General features: G+C 46.0%; 1 protein-coding gene across 1 annotated transcript in view; it reads left to right on the top strand.

The window, feature by feature from the left end:
• LOC126539164 (neprilysin-1-like) overlaps positions 1 to 19,887 on the top strand; it is a 57,545-nt gene that overhangs the window by 20,449 nt on the left and 17,209 nt on the right. Inside the window, exons 8-14 of the mRNA XM_050185913.3 lie at positions 2,372 to 2,458; positions 2,832 to 2,962; positions 4,030 to 4,255; positions 6,439 to 6,537; positions 7,692 to 7,769; positions 12,614 to 12,726; positions 15,924 to 15,982. Of these exons, the coding sequence (XP_050041870.1) occupies positions 2,372 to 2,458; positions 2,832 to 2,962; positions 4,030 to 4,255; positions 6,439 to 6,537; positions 7,692 to 7,769; positions 12,614 to 12,726; positions 15,924 to 15,982 (793 nt within the window). The remainder of the gene's footprint in view (positions 1 to 2,371; positions 2,459 to 2,831; positions 2,963 to 4,029; positions 4,256 to 6,438; positions 6,538 to 7,691; positions 7,770 to 12,613; positions 12,727 to 15,923; positions 15,983 to 19,887) is intronic.

The raw sequence follows: 19,887 nt of genomic DNA, 5'->3' as shown, positions 1-19,887 counted from the left end.
ATCGATCGAATGTGTCGAATACACTAACCATACGCGGCCACTATAACTCTATGCGTAAGGGCCAAGGTTGACCAACACGCACAGGGTTAACCCTAGAGGCATACAAAAGAAGGAAATAGGAAGGGATGAAATGACAGAACAGGTGGCCGAGAGTCGATAGGAAAGATAAGTGTGGAGCGGGGTATAGGAAATGCAACTGGCTGCTTTCCCCGAGAGGGTAAATTCGGTTGAACCGTCTATGGGTAGCGGGAGCCAAAGGAGAGTGTTGCTCCAGTCGATGGGCCTTATAGGTCCACACCCTCGGCTTCTGCTCAGCCACGAGGATTCGCCTTTTTCCCAGACACGGCTAAGCCGTGCACATCCGAGACTTGGGGGCTGGGTACATGGTGGCACGCTGCTCACGGGCCCCTTGCGGCAACGAGCCTACGATGTTAAGAGGTGTGTAGGTATAGTAGGTTTGTAATTCAAATTATACACGTATCGAATAGTGCCAAAATCTAATCGAGTATCAAATCCTGTTTTAATGTTTTCCGAATAAACAGCAGTTTTATCCATTGCTAAAAACAACCTTCACGTCACAGTGTATTCAGAGCATTAGCAAGGTGACCTTATTACAGCATACGTTAAAAGCGTTGCGTATTAAAAGCACAAATACATCCGTAGAAGCAAGAAAGCAGTTTACCGGTCTACTTGTCTGAATGACGTAGGGGGCCCCATTACGATACTTTTCGTGTTATATATATCCTGCGGCATCCCTGATGCGGCATCCGCGGAATCTGCGGCATCCCGGAAGTTATTGCAGTTTTGCTCTAGTTTTACGCTTGATTGTACATGGCTGACATTTTGGAAGATTCAGAAACTATTGAGAAAATACTTGTATTAACGAATACTTCGTATTCAATGGGCTAATTAATTAGAGCACTATTTAAAAGGTTGGATTATTCCGACACCCGTACACATCGCCGCGACGAAGGCGCTGTCACCTGCTGAGTGAATAGTCTAGTTTATTGCGGAGAAGCTACATCAAAGGCATGCGTAGATAATTGTCTGGACTTTCCGGACGTCAAATGCTTCAAAAACTTGCAGTTCGCTTTCCTCGTGATGCCTGTCAGAACTTGTGTACTGAATACAACTCCGCTCATAGTTTGCTTTCTTGCGCTTTTCTGCTGGATTACCGTCATAAGAAACCTCTATCCAGCACGTTTCGATGAACTAGAGATAAATTAGCACACCTGCTGAAGTGTTCTGCTGGTAGAACCAACACAACCACGCGCGATTATGTTGTTTAAACCCTAAAGCAAATACACGATAAAGTTCTTACTGACTTGGGAAGAATGCTTAATCACTGAGTAATTTCTTTCAAAGCCAGCAACCTCATCAATGGTGTGTGTCACTACGCTTAATAAGATTAATCGAGCACGCTGTGAGGCTCTTGTAAACGTATGGAGCACGTGTACTGGCGGAATAGTTTTGTTGACAAAACCAAGAGAATTCTACAGGTTCCTGCTATACGAAACCTTCAGAGAGTGTGCTGGAGAGTTTCAATAGTTTGCACGAGCTCGCGCTTCCATTGGCAGCCGTCTGTCCGGAAACTACAATAAACTTCACTGTCATGTTTACTGAATCCAAAATGTTGAACAGCTACGGACGAGCAACGCGGGATTTTCAAAACACTTGCCATGACAAAATACGGACTTGTGTCAGCGTGCCTTTGTTTCCGCTGCACCGCAATGAAGATGACTTGCACAAAACGTGGGGCAGAAACAACAGCGTGATATTGCGTGTCTTTGTTAATTGCAATTCGCTGTATACTTACTGTGCTCTCGAAATTTATTGGCCTCAGGAGGAAATAAAAATTGGTCGACAGCATTGTGCTTGTCTATCTCGGTCTTTCAAAAAGTCCCAGTTCTTAAAACGCCCCTTCCATACGCCAAGCTCAAATCGTCATGTACCGGTAAGCCGAGAATGCCCCGCTCAGTTGATCCCTTCGCCGTTCCGTCTTACAATCCTGAACTTAACGTTACAGCGCAAACACCTAAGACGAACCACAAAAGGAAGACACGACACACGCAGCGTCAGTGTGTGTCGTGTCTTCCTTTCGTGGTTCGTCTTAGGTGTTTGCGCTGTAACGTTAAGTTCAGAATTATGTACCAACTAGGCCCAAATGAAGTTTTACTGAAACGTCTTACGATCCTCATGCGTAAGGAAACTACGGCACAAGCAATTCTTTTTTATCTTCCGCGTTTTGAATAATTAGACGTTTGAGTATATTTTATTAAGCGTTTTCTTAGTGTTAAAATAGAGGTATAGCCTTGACATTGCGAAGGTTTGCTATGATCACTCAGCTTCAGCTCAAACCTTTCTTTTCCAGCTGACTGCACCTCCCGAAGAAAGGCGAGACCTCACGAAAATTTACCGTAGAACCACCATGGAAGAACTCCATAACAATTTCACTTACGTAAGCATTCTTTTTTAACAATCTTCCAATCTTATTTTAAGACACCATCAAGAGGGATACTACTGCGCCAAGTGAAAACTACAAAAAAAAACAAGCAGAAATCTCGACTTTCATTAAAAAAATCCCACTTACCTACAGAAAGGCCAAGACAAGGTAGATAAATCCTACGACATCGGCGCTACCTGTTCAGTATTTTCGTTCATTTGGCCAACAGACTTTAGTAATATACAGCTTGTGTTTACGAGCACATACAGGGTGTTTTAGCGAACACTTCCGACAATTCTCAAGGGTTGCATGTGTGGTCATCGGATCCACAAAACACGGCACTTCAGGATCGCAAAGTTGTGGCAACACTGTTCCGTTTTCTTTTCAGATACCCATACGCGTTTTGCTCAAGAAACTCTTCAATGAGGTAAACCTGACGCTAGCCGACAACGAGACTATTGAACTCTATGCATTGGATTATTATACTAAATTAAACAACTTTCTACAATGTGCCGACCCGTAAGTAAAGATGACCCTAACGTGTTTACATTTAGGTCGCGTTAAAATTCGGTCCTGTTAAAAATTTTATTAGTAGCATTCACCCTATATTCACAGAATGGTGTCTATTATCGCTGAAATTCACAGCTTTTCTTTTCGGTAACAGGAAGGCTTAACTTCATAAAGTTCAACGTGTATTCCAGAAACCCGTTCTGACTATATTGGGGTAAATAATTTTTACTCAAGCACTATTTTTTCTTACGAATCCGCTTTTCATACAATAAGTTAAAGTGAACAGCCTGTTATAATTTATGCGGAATGCTAGTTTGGCTTTACAGCAAATATCCGGCATGGAAACAAACACTAAAACTAATCCAAAGAGACTCAGCGTCAGGTGCACTAATTACATAGTTTGTAAATTGTGGCTTCCGACGAACATAGTGAGAAAAGCACAGCGAAATTTGCGTACGCAAAATTAGCGTACAATATTAATCTTCGCAAACTATTTGCTCAATTCGCACTATTATCACTTGAATAAGAACTCTGAAAGACCGTACACCACCTACAATGCCCTGATTTGTTGTCAACTCATATGACAAGTCTTTTGTCAAAAGAACGGCGCTTGGTATTTCCAAAGCGATAGCTTTAAAATACTGAGTGCATCACTCCGGCGCTCTGCTCGCTTCCCTTTTTAACTGTGCCGCACTTCCCAAACTCTCCAGATCACGCGATCGCCAACACTGGGTGCGCAGGAAGGCCACATACATCGTCACCAAGCTTCTCGACTTGCCGTCGCATGGTCGCCTTTAAGTTCTAACGCTCTCTGGCAGATCCCTTGGTCAACACAAGGCGCACCGGCCATGTACGCGCTCGGATGCACGGGCAAAGGCTACTTGAGACGGCATGGTGGCCGCGCCAATGAGCCTAGAGTGCCCGTACACTTCTCATCCCAAAACTAAAGCTATGTAGATTTTTCTGTGCTAGATATATGCAGTCTTTATGACGCTTCGCGCGGTTGAATAAGAGACACAGAAATGTAAATTACATGCACTGACAGAACATCTATAACGATCCGTTCTTCTTTACAGGAACATGTTGTACAACTACGCTGGGCTGAAAGCTATGCTCAGGTGGGCGGCGGCTGCATCGAAAGAATTCAGGAATGCTACCTTCGAGCTAGTGAAAGTTAAAGCCGGAGTTAGCGTTCAAAAGCCAAGGTGGGAACGGTGCATCGGTTCCGTGAAGGGTTCGATGCCAGAGATCATCGGCAACCTCTACGTGCAGCACAAGTTTAGCGAGGAAGCTAAGAGAGAGGTAACGCCCAGCGTAATTATTGATAGGAGTTGTCACTTCCCGTAGCCCTTTGTATTGTCGTACTTAAAAGTTAAACTAAGCTTCCTAGCGGGCGTCCACTACCACCCAATATGGTAAACACAAACGAATATCGTCTGTGGAATTCCACACGAAAATGTCAACAGCCGCAACATACAAGGATTGTTCTATTTTATGTCCTAGAGCCATACAAATATTTACAAATGGCTTCCATGAAGTCGTGAAACGAGACAATCTGCAAAAGTTCCTCGCATGTCTCTACGGCCATCTTGTTATACTGTTACACATTTCACCGATGTGTCGCCCAATCACAATACACGATGGTGAATCGGAAAGACTTTGCGTCTACTTTTTATTAGCCGAAACAAGGCTGATACAGGCCATTACAAATACACGTACTATTCTACGTACCTTACACTATTTTTACACATAGTGCCCACATTGCTTCAGACAATTTGCCCCATCGCAGCACTAAATTTGAGAATCCGCTGCGGTAGAATTCGTCCAGCTGACTGTGGAAACACCGTCGGACTGCCGTTTTGGCTTCATCGTCGCACATGTATAGCTGTCCTGCCAGGAACTTCTTCAGCGGACCGAAAACGTGCAAATCACTTGGGGCGAGGTCCAGACCGTACGGTGGGTGGTCCAGACTCTCCCAGTTGTCAGCCAGCGACGCCCGCGGCCTACCCGAACGCTCATTGTTATGCAAGTCATCACGGCCCTTTTGCGAACTCAGAACACCCTCACCTCACACTTCTCACTGCGAGACACCTTTTCCTATACGTGGGCTGCATTCTCCTGTCAATGTCTGTGGGCGTTCGACCCTTGCTCCATGGAAAACGAAGCAAACTTCGTTGCTCGTACGCCGTAGACGTGTGAAGCACAACTGCGATCTTCAATATGAAAGCAGCGCCGTGCAGTGAAGCTATCTGCAGCTAAGGCACCGGGCCGGGTCAAGAAAACTCCACCACTGGAAAGGAATATGTTGACTTTGAATTTAAAGCCGCAATTTGGCTAAAAAATGAGGACAAACACTTTCTGATTCACGCTCGTACTATCGGTACCCGAGACGCTATCTAGCCTAGTCATTTTACTCTAATATGTTATTGCGTATAAACCACTTTACATCGGTAGGTCTCTGCAACTGTCTGGAAATCGTGAGCTAATACGGACATTTCTCTTCAGTAGGGTAAGCACATTCAAGCGTGTGCAAACTGAGGCAAAAGAATGGTTTCATGCTAGTCATCAAGAAACGTTATGGTACAGGATTTGGAGCTCCCATTTAAAGCAAATCGTGTCGCTCTTAAGATGCCTGACTAGGAGTGGTTAATGTGGCCTTAAGAATAGTCGGACCTTGACAGCCAGTGGTCGCTGTTAAGCAACAACGTCACCGTACCTATATATAACATGCCACAAATTGAAGCCGTATCCGCCGTGGTTGCTCAGTGGCTATGGTGTTGGGCTGCTGAGCACGAGGTCGCGTGATGGAATCCCGGCCACGGCGGCCGCATTTCGATGGGGGCGAAATGCGCAAACACCCGTGTACTTAGATTTAGGTGCACGTTAAAAAACCCAGGTGGTTGAAGTTCCCCGAGTCCTCCACTACGGCGTGCCTCATAATTAGAAGGTGGTTTTAGCACGTAAAACCCCGCAATTTATTTTTTTACAATGAAATTGTGCTGCTTCGAATTGTGCTTTACAAGGGTATTTCTAATAGGGAACCATCATAAGTATTTTTCATCATTTGCACGGAGCATCCACGGTTCATTCACGCCGCCTTTCTGCTTCAGTTTTGAGACCATCGGCAATGTATCTCTAATAAGGGTAGGAGACACAGCTTCAGTTGAATATATAGTAGGAACATTGCTCGTATTTGATTAAGAGGAAACAAATTATTCCTTTAGTATGAAAAGTAGCCTTAGACAATTCCAGATTTACTCTCGAAGGGGTGCATCTTGCTTTTTGTATTTTTCTAGCAGTAAGCAGCAGTAAGCAGTAGAAGAAGTAAACCTCAAATTGCGTTTGGAAAAACTGTGTGCTCTGTCACGTTCGACAATAGTAGGATGGTAGTCCTTCTTTCGCCAATTAGGATTATACTCAAGAACTCCCCATCGCCATTGCATAATAGAAGAAACATCATTTATGCAGCGACATTTTTCTCCTAGGTCGAGGACCTTGCAAAGAGGCTCGTGTTAGTATTTAATAAAACTCTACAAACAGTTGACTGGATGGATGATACTACAAGAAGCGCTGCGGAGGAAAAGGTGATTTGCCGTCTTTTTCTCAGTAAATAAAATGAAAACCGTTATGGTTTCTTAGTGGATTTGGCGTAGCTGTGCTAACCACGAGGTCACGGGATCGAATCCCTTTCGAGGTTGCTACAGTTCTACGGGGGCGAAATGCAAAAACGCCCATTGTTCTTACATAAACTAAAATGCACTTATTTCTTACTTTCCCGTAATGCGGTCTAATTATGGTAATTATTTAAAATATAGATAGGGTACATAATTACATGGCATTAGCAGAACCCGCATCCGGCTCACTACTTAATTTCCATTTATATTCGAAATAAAACTAAAAGATTTTTGTTAAATTCCACATATTGTTTTATTTATACGTATTTGACATGTATTTGGGTGTCGATTTTGAATGCAATACGTACATTCAGGTTTTCGAGCCATATAAATATAAAGTTGTGAACGCATGAGCAGAATAGTCTGCAATGGTACACATATCACTCGAGCGTCTCTCGTGCGGAGAAAAGATTGTGCTCACCGCACGTAGCGGGAAGCCCAGGAGTACAAGTTTTGAGGCGGCTGTTAGATATGCGCTCATTGAACTAGTTGGACGACAAACGTGCCACTAGCAATGGGTTTATCAGCTCAAAGTGTATAGTTTTTCTGATATATCAGGTTTCCTGCGAGTTAATTTTTGTGTATGTGCGTCTTGTGCGGGCGTGTGTCTGTCATTGTGTGTGCGCGCATTTGTGTGTGCATGTTTCAATTACGCCTTTGTGAAGTCTTCAGTGTTGGTTATTGTCCGCAGTTTATTCTAACAAGATATTTACTTAACCTTGTTGAAGTGTAACACTAATAGCATCTATTTGGGCTAGAGAGAGTGCAAAATCCAAAGCAGATCTCGTGTTGTCTGTATGAGAACATCTACCTTAGGGACACTTTTTTATGTATGCCTTCAACTGGTAAACTTGCTTCATCTGCACTATTTGACACGGTTGGCAATATGACACTTTGGCTCGCCCTATCGTAATTTTCTCATGTATTGTGGAACTCTTACTGTAAGCTTTTGTCTTATCGGGTACAGAATTTGGCTACAGGGTTTGGGAATTTCAGCGCCGATCGGTCTTTTCTTGTTTAGCTGAGCCTAAACTTCTTGCCTTCAACCTATTCCTTTCTTTTAGTTGACAAAAATGGGAGCAAAAATTGGATATCCAGACTGGATAAAGAACATGACTTATCTTGAAGGACTTTACGAATATGTAAGTACAGAATCATGACGTTCAACAACAACAAAAACATCAAACTTCACTTGCATCAGGTGGTCCGACAGACTTGCAAGTTCATAAGTAACTCCGAGAATCATAGCAGAGAAGTCACAAATAGTGACGAAGTATCTACGGGTGTGCGTATATTCCAAATTTTGAATACGCATGTAATAGTGCTTGATATTCAATTCGTTCCATTCTAGAATTCACTATACGAAGTTATTAAATATTCATCGCTGTTTAAACACGAGATATAATCATTGCAGTTTACAGGGAGAAGGAATTATTATTCATTGTTGCAAATGAACATGCCATTTGAAAGCTGTGCTTGTTGGGGAGACTGCCAGTTCTTTATAAAACCCAGATCACAGATAACGTAGCTTCAATATCCTTCAGTCATTTGACGAAGATGATTCACCTTTAATGCAGCTTAGCGAGAATTGACGTGTAATCTTCAACGCCGCTATATGTAGCACAGAAAGTAAATAAACCTTATCGAATGGCCTGGGCGTTATCTTTTATTTTACTGCGCATTATAATTCCTAATCATTGTTGGATGCTATATGTACGCGCTTATATATATATATATATATATATATATATATATATATATATATATATATATATTATAAAGGAGATTTATTGGGGTTCGTAGCGCCCGCCGGTTCTAGGATGCACCGAACAGTTCCCGAGCTCGAGCCTCTCCTGCGCGCTTGATGCTGCCGATGCTGCTGACTCTGTGCGCACGTTTGTTATCTTCCTTACAATGGCCCCGTGGAAATACAGGAGCCATCCTGACGGCTTAGTTTTCTGGAAGGACGGTTGAATGGTGGTACGGCTTGAGACGCTGAACGTGAACCACTTCGCGGTTACGACGTCGCATGTCCGACGGCGGCGTTAGCGGCTCAACCAGGTAATTAACGGATGATGTTCTCTCGAGAACGCGGTATGGCCCGTCGTACTTCGGAAGGAGTTTTGAAGCGAGCCTAGGCCTGCGGTGTGGCACTAACAACCAGACGAGAGCGTCCAGCAGAAAAGTGGGAGTCGAGTTCTGGGCATCGTGAACGGCTTTTTGACGGTTCTGGTCATCCGAGGTGAATCGGCGGGCCAGCTGGCAGCATTCCTCGGCGTGTCTGCCAGCTTCCGAGATCGGCAGGCATTCGGATGGGTCCGGCCGGTAGGGCAGAATGGTGTCAATTGTGTGCGAAGGATGACGGCCGTAAAGAAGGTAAAAAGGTGAGAATCCGGTAGTGGCCTGAGTCGCGGTGTTGTAGGCGTAGGTGACAAACGGAAGAACTAGGTCCCAATTAGAGTGATCAGGTGAGACGTACATGGCGAGCATGTCACAAAGAGTTCGATTAAAGCGTTACGTGGTACCGTTAGTCTGTGGGTGATAAGCAGTGCATTTACGATGAACAATAGCGCATTCAGCAAGCAGTTGTTCGATGACTTCCGATAAGAAGGCGCGGCCTCTGTCGCTTAAAAGTTCACGTGGACCTCCATGACGAAGGAGAAAACGGCGAAGTAAGAAATTGGCGACCTCCTTGCGCTGTAGCATTTGGTAGATCAGCAGTCTCAGCATAACGGGTTAAGTGGCCTACCGCAACTATTATCCACCTGTTGCCGGTAGGAGTCAACGAAAGTGGCCCGTAGGGATCTATGCCCACGCGATCAAAGGGTCGGGATGGGCATTGTAAAGGCTGGAGTTCACCGGCGGAGTTGTGCGGTGGCGCTTTCCGGCGTTGGCACTCATGACAAGAGCGGACGAACTTTCGAACGAAATTGTACATTACCCGCCAGTAATAGCGGTGTCGAAGTCTTTCGCAGGTCTTGAAGACTCCCGCGTGACTACACTGAGGGTCGACGTGGAACGAGGAGCAGTGCTCCGATCGCAAGATTCTCGGAATGAGGAGTAAGCAGGTGCGTCCCTCTGGGGCATAGTTGCGTCGATATGGTAGCTGGTCTCGAATCGCAATATGGGGAACTTGGCGCCGAATCGTACGTGACGCCGGCACTTTCGACGTATCCGAGCGAAGGTCGAGCAGAGATGCAGTCCAGGGATCATTACGCTGTGCAGCAGCGATGGTGTCAACGTCCAGAGAGGATAATGTGCACTCGCAGGAGGAGTCGTGACTGGCCTTCGGAGTAAGCGGCGATCGGGATAGCGCGTCAGCGTCGGAGGGCTTTCGCCCGGAACGGTAAACCACGCGGATGTCATATTCTTGGATTCGCAATGCCCCGCGGGCAAGGCGGCCCGATGGATCTTTGAGCGTCGACAGCCAACATAGTGCGTGGTGGTCGGTCACTACGTCAAACGATCGGCCGCATAAATATGGGCGAAACTTGCCAAGCGCCCACACAATGGCCAAACACTCCTTTTCTGTAACGCTGTAATTGGTCTCCGCCTTGGTTAACGTGCGCGTATGTTACGACATATTCTGTGTGGCCAGGTTGGCGCTGTGCCAACACAGCGCCAAGGCCTACACCGCTTGCATCGGTATGGATTTCGGTTGGCGCTTTAGGGTCAAAATGGCGAAGAATCGGTAGCGTCGTGAGAAGACGGCGCAAGCTTGTGAAGGCGTCGTCACACGCTGGAGACCATGATGAGAGATCTCTAGCGCCACCAAGGAGCTGCGTGAGAGGCGGTATAATTGCCGCAAAGTTTCGAACGAATCGCCGGAAGTAACAGCAGAGGCCGATAAAACTGCGTAGCTCTTTCATAGTGGTAGGTTTTGGGAACGCAGTAACAGCACGCTGCTTCTCGGGATCCGGGCGAATGCCCTCCTTTGACACGACATGGCCTAATATTGTGAGCTGACGAACAGCAAATCGACACTTCTTCAGGTTAAGTTGCAACCCGGCGTTGGTCAAGCAACTGAGTACGTGCTGGAGGCGGAGCAGGTGCGTTGCGAAATCAGGGGCGAACACCACAATGTCGTCAAGATAGCAAAGACAGATTTTCCATTTGAGGCCACGCAGAACATTATCCATCATTTTTTCGAACGTATATATATATATATATATATATATATATATATATATATATATATATATATATATATATATATACACCAAGAACTTTTTTCTCGAATACCCGTGTTTGGCTCACAGTTTCTCACCATAAGTGTAGTAATACGACCGATATGCTCCGTACCCACAGAATCCCCGCTACGATGCCCAGATTGTAATGCTCCGGGCACCCTTTACCACGCCACTTGGGCGTGCCAGCAGATGAGCGCGAACCCTACAATCCAACACCCCAACACACAACCGTGGGAAGCCTCGCTGTCTAGCATGAACTACCAGGATAAGCTCGGTAAGATTGTGAGAGCGCGCCAGGCGACCGTGGGTCATGGGGTCCTGGACAGAGAACTCCACCTACAGCCAGGGCGCGTCGAAGGACCCGGTGGTTTCCCTTTATGTTTTCTCTCTCGCTCTCTCTCTCTCTCTCTACATACCATCAACCCTATGTAATTATTTCGAGGGGCACTAGTATCAATAAATGTTTTTGCATGATGAAGTATCGTTGAACATGGGGGCTATAAAGCGTGCAACTGCATTTAAATTTTGATTGTGTGAAGTAGATATGGTGCTATGCTAGTGGGAAAGGCAATGAGCTGCTCCATCTCTTTAAGATGCAACAAAAGTTTCCTTTCCTGGCACTACCACCATCGGGCTCTATCCCACCTGTCTAACATGTACAGCTTCTGCGACTGATATCACCCGTTGGCCAACGCTAATCTCAAATACAGCGAATAATGGCTTTGCGCGAAGCCATCGCGATGCATTAAAAGTTGTCATACACCATTGAAACACACATCTAATGTAAATTTTCGCCAACCGCGGTCCTTTTTGTGGGCGGGTGTTGGAGTTTTCAGTAATTCCTCATTAAGTAGAAACGGATTTTTTTTGCAGGTATACTAATCGACAAATCCGACTTTTCCGACACACATTCTGCTTCACATTCGTTATCACTGCTGGTCTGCATTACATCACGTCATAAGAAGCAGTGCATGCAGACCCAATGTACTTCGACTGTAGGGCCAGCGTTGTCCATTGTAAAGCCAATGTGTCCCAGCGTTCACCATATATTCGAGCAACATACATTCGAACTACCTCCTGCGCTGCTAGACGCCATCCGGCTATCTCAATTCGCTCCTAACGCTATACAATGTTGCAACGTTTTCTCAGACTAATGCAGCAAATCACTCGTAAGGCTACCGACATCATACTTTCGTCTTTACTGTCGTCTCAAGGCCTTCGTTAGGCATACAGCGATACACAATCGTTCGCTTTGCGCAAATGCGTTAGTCCATCCGATAACGCTTTGCGGAACACTAAACGATGCAGAATAACCCGCTAAGTGCCTCGCATAACATTTATTACCACAATGTCTGGGATCTGTACAACTTTGTGCTTCCTGCTATTCCTTTTCAAATTGAGAAGGAAAGACACTATAAATGCGTAATCACGTTGTAGCCGACATATTCGGGCCATCAGCTGAATTGCACGGAGTCTGCTATAGCAATTTCACGCGCCCTGGTTGAACCTAATGCGGCAAATAGGGCTAACAGCGCAGGCGCTCACGTCCACGTGTCCGGTAGTCCTAAGCGTTAATGTGTCTGCGGACAAACTAAAACACTTCAGAACGTGTGGCCGTCATAAAAATTCGTCAAATGCAAACGTTACGTGATCGTATGCTAGAGAGGTTGGTACTTGAAATGTCGTTTAAGCCCTTCACAGCCAAATGGTAGTGGCGGGGCGTGAGTATCTATCAATCGTTATTAGTACTGTTTTACCTGTTCATCAAAATATAGTTCAATATTTCACTACTGCAGGTACCGCAACTGCCACTTAATATTTCCTATTTGGAAGCAGTCTACGCAGTATCTGTGAACAACGGGAAAAAGGGTTTGTTGAAGCTGCGAATGCCATACGACAAAGATTCCGAGTAAGAGATCAACACGTACTTTTCTTGTTCCTGTTCCTGCGTATGCAGCATTTCGCTGTAATCTCTGAGACAAGAAAACTCAGCCACGAAATCGAGCAAGATTTCAAAACGACTCGCCTTGATGCAGGCCTATTCAAGTGTTCTTTCTCAATATGGTAATTATCGCCCAAATGAATGAATGAATGAATGAATGAATGAATGAATGAATGAATGAGTCAAAGAAAGTTTATCGAGCGAATATGACTCCATCAACCCCTTGCCTAAACACTCCCTTACATTTCCCCCCTAGAATGTTCTTCCACTCTCTCCAGATCGACTCAAGGAAGTGGATAAAAGCGCCACCTCTCCAAGTGGTCAACTGCGCTTCGACGATGCTTGAGCGATTACAACTCTTGAACAAAAATGCAAATACAGCAGCGCGTTTTGCCCATTTTGCCGAAAGCTTGGTGGTGCTTATATCAACATTGGTGCAAGTTTCAATCCTTAAAAATATAAACGTACAAAAATGCCAACAGAAATGAAAAGGGCAACGAAAACGCCGACGGTCAACTGAAAGGTCGTTCTGTTGACGGCTAACAAATACATCTGGTTTTGTTTTCGCCATAGACTGAAAGGTCGCTCGGTGGCCGGTAAAACGGATAACAAATGCATCTGGCTTTGTTTTCATCACCTTTCAGTTGACATTTCTCGCTCGGGCTGTCCTTTATGATCGCCTCATGTCGGTTTTCTTTGCGCCTAAATTTTCGAACCTCAACTCTTGGATTGCTCAGGTGGAGGCCGCCGTGCACGCTAGTTTAAAAAGTAATTCCAAGGGAACGTGTGTTGTGATCTCACCGGCTTTGGTTCAGTTGTAACGTATTCACTAAAGTGACTAGTTAAAACCTTATTAAAGTGGATTGCTCGAGAAGGGGGACCTTATATTGCGTGAGAAATTATAACACATTATTTAACAACTATTCACACCGTAAAACTGCGCTACCGGCAGATTCGAATGTACACGTCAATGACTTCAAGAATTATGCGATAACCTTCGGTTACATCTGAAGCTTCCAAGTATACGCCATACGGTTGCGCAGTTCTTGATGCGGGGCTCCCTCTCGACCTGACAAGTCACTGACCTTCAATAAGGCTACTCCACGAGACCTACGAAACGTGCTGTGTATCAACATACGCCGCGAGCGGTTGAGTAGAAACGAACAGCGTTCATTATTAGTCTAGTTTTCACACTGACAAAGCCGGCAAGAAATACAAGTTCGCGAAGACACAAAGTTAACGATGCAGGCTACATCGATTTCCAAAGAACATGACAATAAAGCGGGACTAAACGTTTTCTCAACTTCAAACAAGCCAGGTAGGGTTTATTCATGCATTCTGGAGCGAAACTTAATAACTATGATCTTGGCATTTTACTTTTTTAAGACTTTTGTCGACGCGAGATAGTTTCATGCAGCACACAGGCGTTCAAATGGAGTTGAATTTTAAAGGTTTTACGTGCTGAAACCACCATTTCATTAAGAATCATGCCATAGTGGGGGACACCGGATTAATTTTTGCCACCTGTAGATCTTTAACGTGCCCCTACTGCTATACGGAACAGAGAGTTCAAACTTGTTCCAATCTTTAATGCTGAACAAATATTCCAGTCACATCGCACATGCTTCTACGCTATCCAACACTGGAACACCACTGAGCAGAAACGCACCTTCACTCTGCAGTGCATTCAAATAAACGCCGAGAGCAGTCGATTAGGAAATGCTCGCACAGGAACCACCATGGTGTGGGTTGGAAGTGAAGTGATCTCTTTAGTCGCGAAGCGGCACTGCCGTCCACGTTGAGTCTAAGACAGCATAAAACGTCTATTGGAAATGTCTTGCTGGAAACTTCTACCGGAAAAAAAGCAGAATGTTCCTAAATATACGGATGCAGAATCCGATAAAACCTCAATACAGGTAATGAAACAACTGGGACCAAAGAGCAAGGCTCTGCTGACTAATGCCGCAGAGCAAGTAAGTAAAACGAAGAAAATTCCGTTTGGATGGCTTGAAATCAAGATGAACCTCATTCACAAAGGCAAACGTGATAATACGAGCTTGTACGGAGCAGTTACAGTAACGTCTGCGACATACAGAATGGCAATGCAAGCCATAAAGATACAGCTCTCGCAGTAGTTGCAAAAATATGTTGTGCTGTGGAGCTAGAGAATGGGTTCCCACTAAGCAGACGCTTAGAGTGCAATATTTTGTAATAAATCCATACATACTAGATATTAAGGGAGCTTACGACCACTTAGACCGGGGAATGTTAACGGATATCCTCAAATGCGGAATCATAGATAACGATTTAGTGGACGTGTCGAGGGACGTATAGATATATAAACCAAGTAAACGTGCATGGGAAAAGCGGAGAAGAAATTAGGTGGTGGTAATTCACCGAGTACTGTACCAAAGATGCAGTGTCTCCAGTGCTGTTCACGCATTATGTTAATGGAACAGACAGACGAATGGAAAACAATGAATTATTGTGCGATTTATCCCACATCCGTAATGAACAAAGGATGTAACAGAAGGTGATTGAGATACTCTATGCGAACGACATAGTGCTACTATAGGTCAATGCAAGATATTTATAGACTTCTGAATATGTGTGGAAACGTAGCGGCCAATCTAGGCCTTATGTGTAACAAAAACAAATTGGGAATTACAATGTTTAACGAAGGAACAAAAAATTAAGTGGTGTCAATTGAAGATGAAGTCATACGCATAGCCAAGCAATATAAACATCAGGTTCTATGCATAAACAAAGGCAAGACCTACTCAAGTGCCAAGCAAAATAACCTTAAAATGGAAAATAAGCGGAATGGCAGCAATCATGAAACATGTTCAAATTGTAATTACACTAATTGCGAGGTGATGCGTGGAATCTCGAAAACAGTAATAGTACCAGCGCTATCGCATTGAAACACCCACAATTAGTAAACGACTGAGTGTCTCACTTGGCGGGCAGTTGCATTGCATCCGGCTTCATGTTAAGAAACTTGGGTATATCAAGGGTGAGCGTTAGGTCACAAAAAATGAGCAGCTTTTTTGTGCGCAGCAGTCATTGTGCCTGAAATACACCCGCGCTTGTGTTCCTAATGCACTGACAGATGTATTCTTAATGTATCCATGCATCTTTTTTACTACCTCATTTTATTGTAGGTGGATTGTGGGCCCTGCAGTTGTCAACGCTTTCTACAGCCCAAGTTCGAACGAAATGGGTGTGTGTAAAATTTTTGGCTCTCTCACCAACTACCGCTCAAACTCGGAAAGCAAACTATGTCATACCGTCTAGAAACGCCAAGCAGAACCCCTTATAGCAAAAAGGCACGCCTATCCGTTTGTCACTCTTCAAGTCGGCTTTCGTACTGAAATGAACACTCGAAGTAACTGATAATTTCCACATGTGCAAGCACACAGATATTTGCATTAGTGAGCCTTCTGTAGCGCTAACCGAAAAAAAAAATTGTTTCCCTAACGGTCACGCGACCTGCACACCTATGAAATTTTTCGCTGTTTTGAAATTTCATTGAATGATGACGCATCTCATGCCAATTTTAGCCAGCTAGTGTATGTATGTACCAACTTTTTCCTAAACTAAACTGTGTTGCGAGTTCAGCGTTTGTTAACTCAGCCGGTGTCAGTCGTCTTCAGCGCACGCTGCAGTTAAGGAACCACTCATTATCAACTTTTGCTTCTCTTGCAATACGTGGTGATCGGCTTCAGTCAACCGAGCGCACTGCTGCGATGTGACTGCCTACGCAGATGCAACATCGCCTGGGAAAATATCACGCGTACCTATTTCGGAGCCTGCGCACATTGGCATGTTGCCATGGATGCCAATGTCTATACATAGTTCGTCTGACTTCGGCTATAGAGAATCCAGAGCGGAGGCGATGTCCAGCCTTCCAGATCTGCGAATACACTTGCGGCAGCGACCACATGCGTTCCACGAACTGACCCCGAAAGCCACTGAAAACTCGTCTTGATCCGTCTTCTGATGTGATAAGTTAACGCACCTACAACTTCTGTTGATAAACTTGGAACCAACCCAACGCCTCACACATTTGCAATGCAGCCATCAGATCTGTAAAGGAATATCTTTTTCCTAGTTAGAGCACTGTCCAAATTGGTTTGTGCGTAAGAACGGCGATAGAATGCAAAGGGCAAATAAAAAGATCGGCAGCATGTTACACTCCTGTAACACGCGAAGCCCAAAGCTTGCTACACACTGGGTAATGTGCCGTCTCGCAAGGTCACGTTTCTGTTTTCGCAGTTTGGCCTCTTCGGCTAGTTTTCAATGCTTATTTGCGTCTTCTCGCGCTCGTATTGAGGGGTCAGACTCGCGCCAACGACGTTTCTCTTCGAGTTTATTATGTTGCTTCCTCTCATCAGGGTATTCAAACGCATGCTATTATTTGTGTTGTGTGGGTAAATTGAATAAAGCTCTTCACCATTTGCTTAACTTTTCTGAGCACTTGTAGCCTCAGTCATATGGGGGAATGAGCCATTCCTTACGGCATATGAGCCATTGAGAATGTCACGTGGTTTTTTATGCCCCAGTACAAACGCCGCGTTTCTGCACGTTGTATGCGTGATTCAAATGAATGTGCTGACTTTACGCTTCAATTTGCTGAGTGTTTGTAGCCTCGGACCGCGAGAAGGATGAGCCACTTCATTTTTGTTTGCATAAGGGGGTATGAGCGATTTCGGATGATCGTGTGCACCACTGGGCCGGAGGGGAGGAGGAGGAATAAACCTTTATTGTAGAACCAGCACTTTATAAAGGCCGGGCCTAAGCCTCCCACGAAGGGACGTCGAGGGCTTGCCTCGCCGCCGCCTCGCGGGCGTGCTGGGTCGCCCAGGTTTGGTCGTCGAGGGCGGAGCTCCGCAGAGCCTCATGCAACCTCGACGAGAGAGTAGTGGTGTTAGTCTGGGTGTACTGTGCTGGGCACTCCCATAGCATATGCGGAAGTGTAGCCGGGTGAGTTCCACAGCACCGGCAGTTGGGGGTAGTGTAGACGTCCGGAAATATAAGGTTGAGGCGGGCGGGTGAAGGGTACGTGTTTGTTTGTAATAGACGCAGGGTGGTAGCCTGCGCCCGGCTGAACTTTGGGTGAGGCGTGGGGAAGATTCGGCGACTGAGGTAAAATGCCTTCACGAGATCGTTATAAGTTGTCATACTGTCCCTGGTGCCCAACTCATCTCCAGTGACTCCGGCGCGGTTGACTAGGCCTCGCGCAATGGAGTGGGTGACCTCGTTGAGATTGGGGAGGTGTGGGTGGACAGGGCCGGCATGGGCCGGGATCCATGTTAGGGAGATTATGCTGTCTTTAGAGTGTGGTGCCTGGCAGAGGATGCGAAGAGCTTGGGGAGAAATACGGCCTTTGCTGAAGTTAGTAACGGCTGAGCGAGAGTCACACACTATGGTGTGACAGGTGGGATCTAAAGTGGCTAGGGCGATGGCCACCTCTTCAGCCGTCTCCGCAGTGGGGGTAGTGACGCTGCAGGCGTGGTGTAGGACTCCATCGCGTGTGGCGACGGCCACAAATCTTGTGCCATGGGAGTATTGGGCTGCATCAACAAATGTGACGCCAGGTACGTGGGCAAGGGCTTTTATGATAGCTCCGGCCCGAGCTTGGCGCCGGGCCCTGTTATATTCAGGGTGCATATTTCTAGGGATAGGGTCTATGTAGATCCAGCTACGGATGTCGTTCGGGATCGGTTGTTTGGGGCCCTGTTGCTGATGGTAGGTGAAGCCAAGCGTGGACAGAATAAAGCGCCCCGTTTCAGTAAGGGTGAGCCGTTCAAGCTGAGAGCGTTGTAGGGCTTCAATGAGTTCGGAAAGGTGATTGTGAACTCCCAGTTGGTTGAAGAGTTCAGTGCTGGTGCAATGTGGGAGACCAAGTGCTTGCTTGTAGATCCCTCGTATGAGGGTGTCGATCTTGTTTTGCTCAGCCCGGTACCAGTTGAGGTACGCAGCAACGTAGGTCATGTGGCATATGACAAAGGATTGGACGAGTCGGAGAAGGCTTTCTTCTTTGAGTCCTCCGCGTCGGTTAGATATACGTTTAAGAAGTCGTAGGGTGTTTTGAGATTGGGCACAGATCTTGTTGAGAGCCAAGGCGTTGGAGCCGTTGGTAGAGATGGTGAGACCGAGAACCCGGATACTAGGGACGTGTGGGATAGGACTGCCATCTTGAAGGCGTAGGGTGATGGCGTCACAGGGTCGGTGATCAGATTGGTGTTTGGGAGGGCGACCCCGCTGAATGGGCTTGTATAGCAGAAGCTCCGATTTAGCGGGCGAACAGCGCAGTCCGGTCCCTTGGAGATAGACTTCAACCGTGTCAATCGCCGTTTGGAGGGCTGATTCCACTTGACCATCACTGCCTCGGTACGACCAGATGGTGATGTCGTCGGCGTAGATGGTATGGTTGATATTGTCGACTTGCTGTAGTTGCTTGGCAAGGCCAATCATGACTAAGTTAAAGAGCATGGGAGAGATAACTGAACCTTGCGGGGTGCCTTTGCTGCCAAGGGGAAGCTGGTCTGATCGTAAATCCCCGGCCGAGAGGGTAGCCGTGCGATTGGAGAGAAAGTCACGGATGTAATTGTAGGCTCGTTCTCCCAGGTGGAGGTTGGAGACCTGGTCAAGGATAGCTGCATGGGAAATGTTATCAAAGGCTTGAGTGAGGTCGAGTCCGAGAATAGCTTTCATGTTACGGGAACGATCGTTTAGCACTTGATGTTTGAGCTGCAACATAGCGTCTTGAGTAGAAAGGTGAGGGCGAAATCCAATGATGGTGTGGGGATAGAGAGAGTTGTCCTCGAGGTGACTGTTGATGCGTGCTAAGAAGGCGTGTTCCATCACCTTGCCTACGCATGAAGTGAGGGAGATGGGCCTTAAGTTATTGAGGCTAGATGGTTTGCCAGGCTTTGGGATCAGGATAACGTTGGCAGTCTTCCAGGCGGCTGGAAGGGCACCACTGCGCCAGCAATCGTTGATGTAGTCAGTCAGATGGGACACGGACTCGTCATCGAGATTGCGAAGGCTTTTGTTAGTCACCCCGTCTGGCCCTGGAGCAGAACGACCGTTAAGCTTGCGTAGAGCGGCATGTATTTCAGA

Source organism: Dermacentor andersoni, chromosome 11 (assembly GCF_023375885.2).
Source record: "Dermacentor andersoni chromosome 11, qqDerAnde1_hic_scaffold, whole genome shotgun sequence".
In the NCBI taxonomy this organism is placed as follows: Eukaryota; Metazoa; Arthropoda; class Arachnida; order Ixodida; family Ixodidae; genus Dermacentor; species Dermacentor andersoni.
Note: the sequence above shows the minus strand (reverse complement) of the source record. Positions and strands in the feature narration are given on the sequence as shown.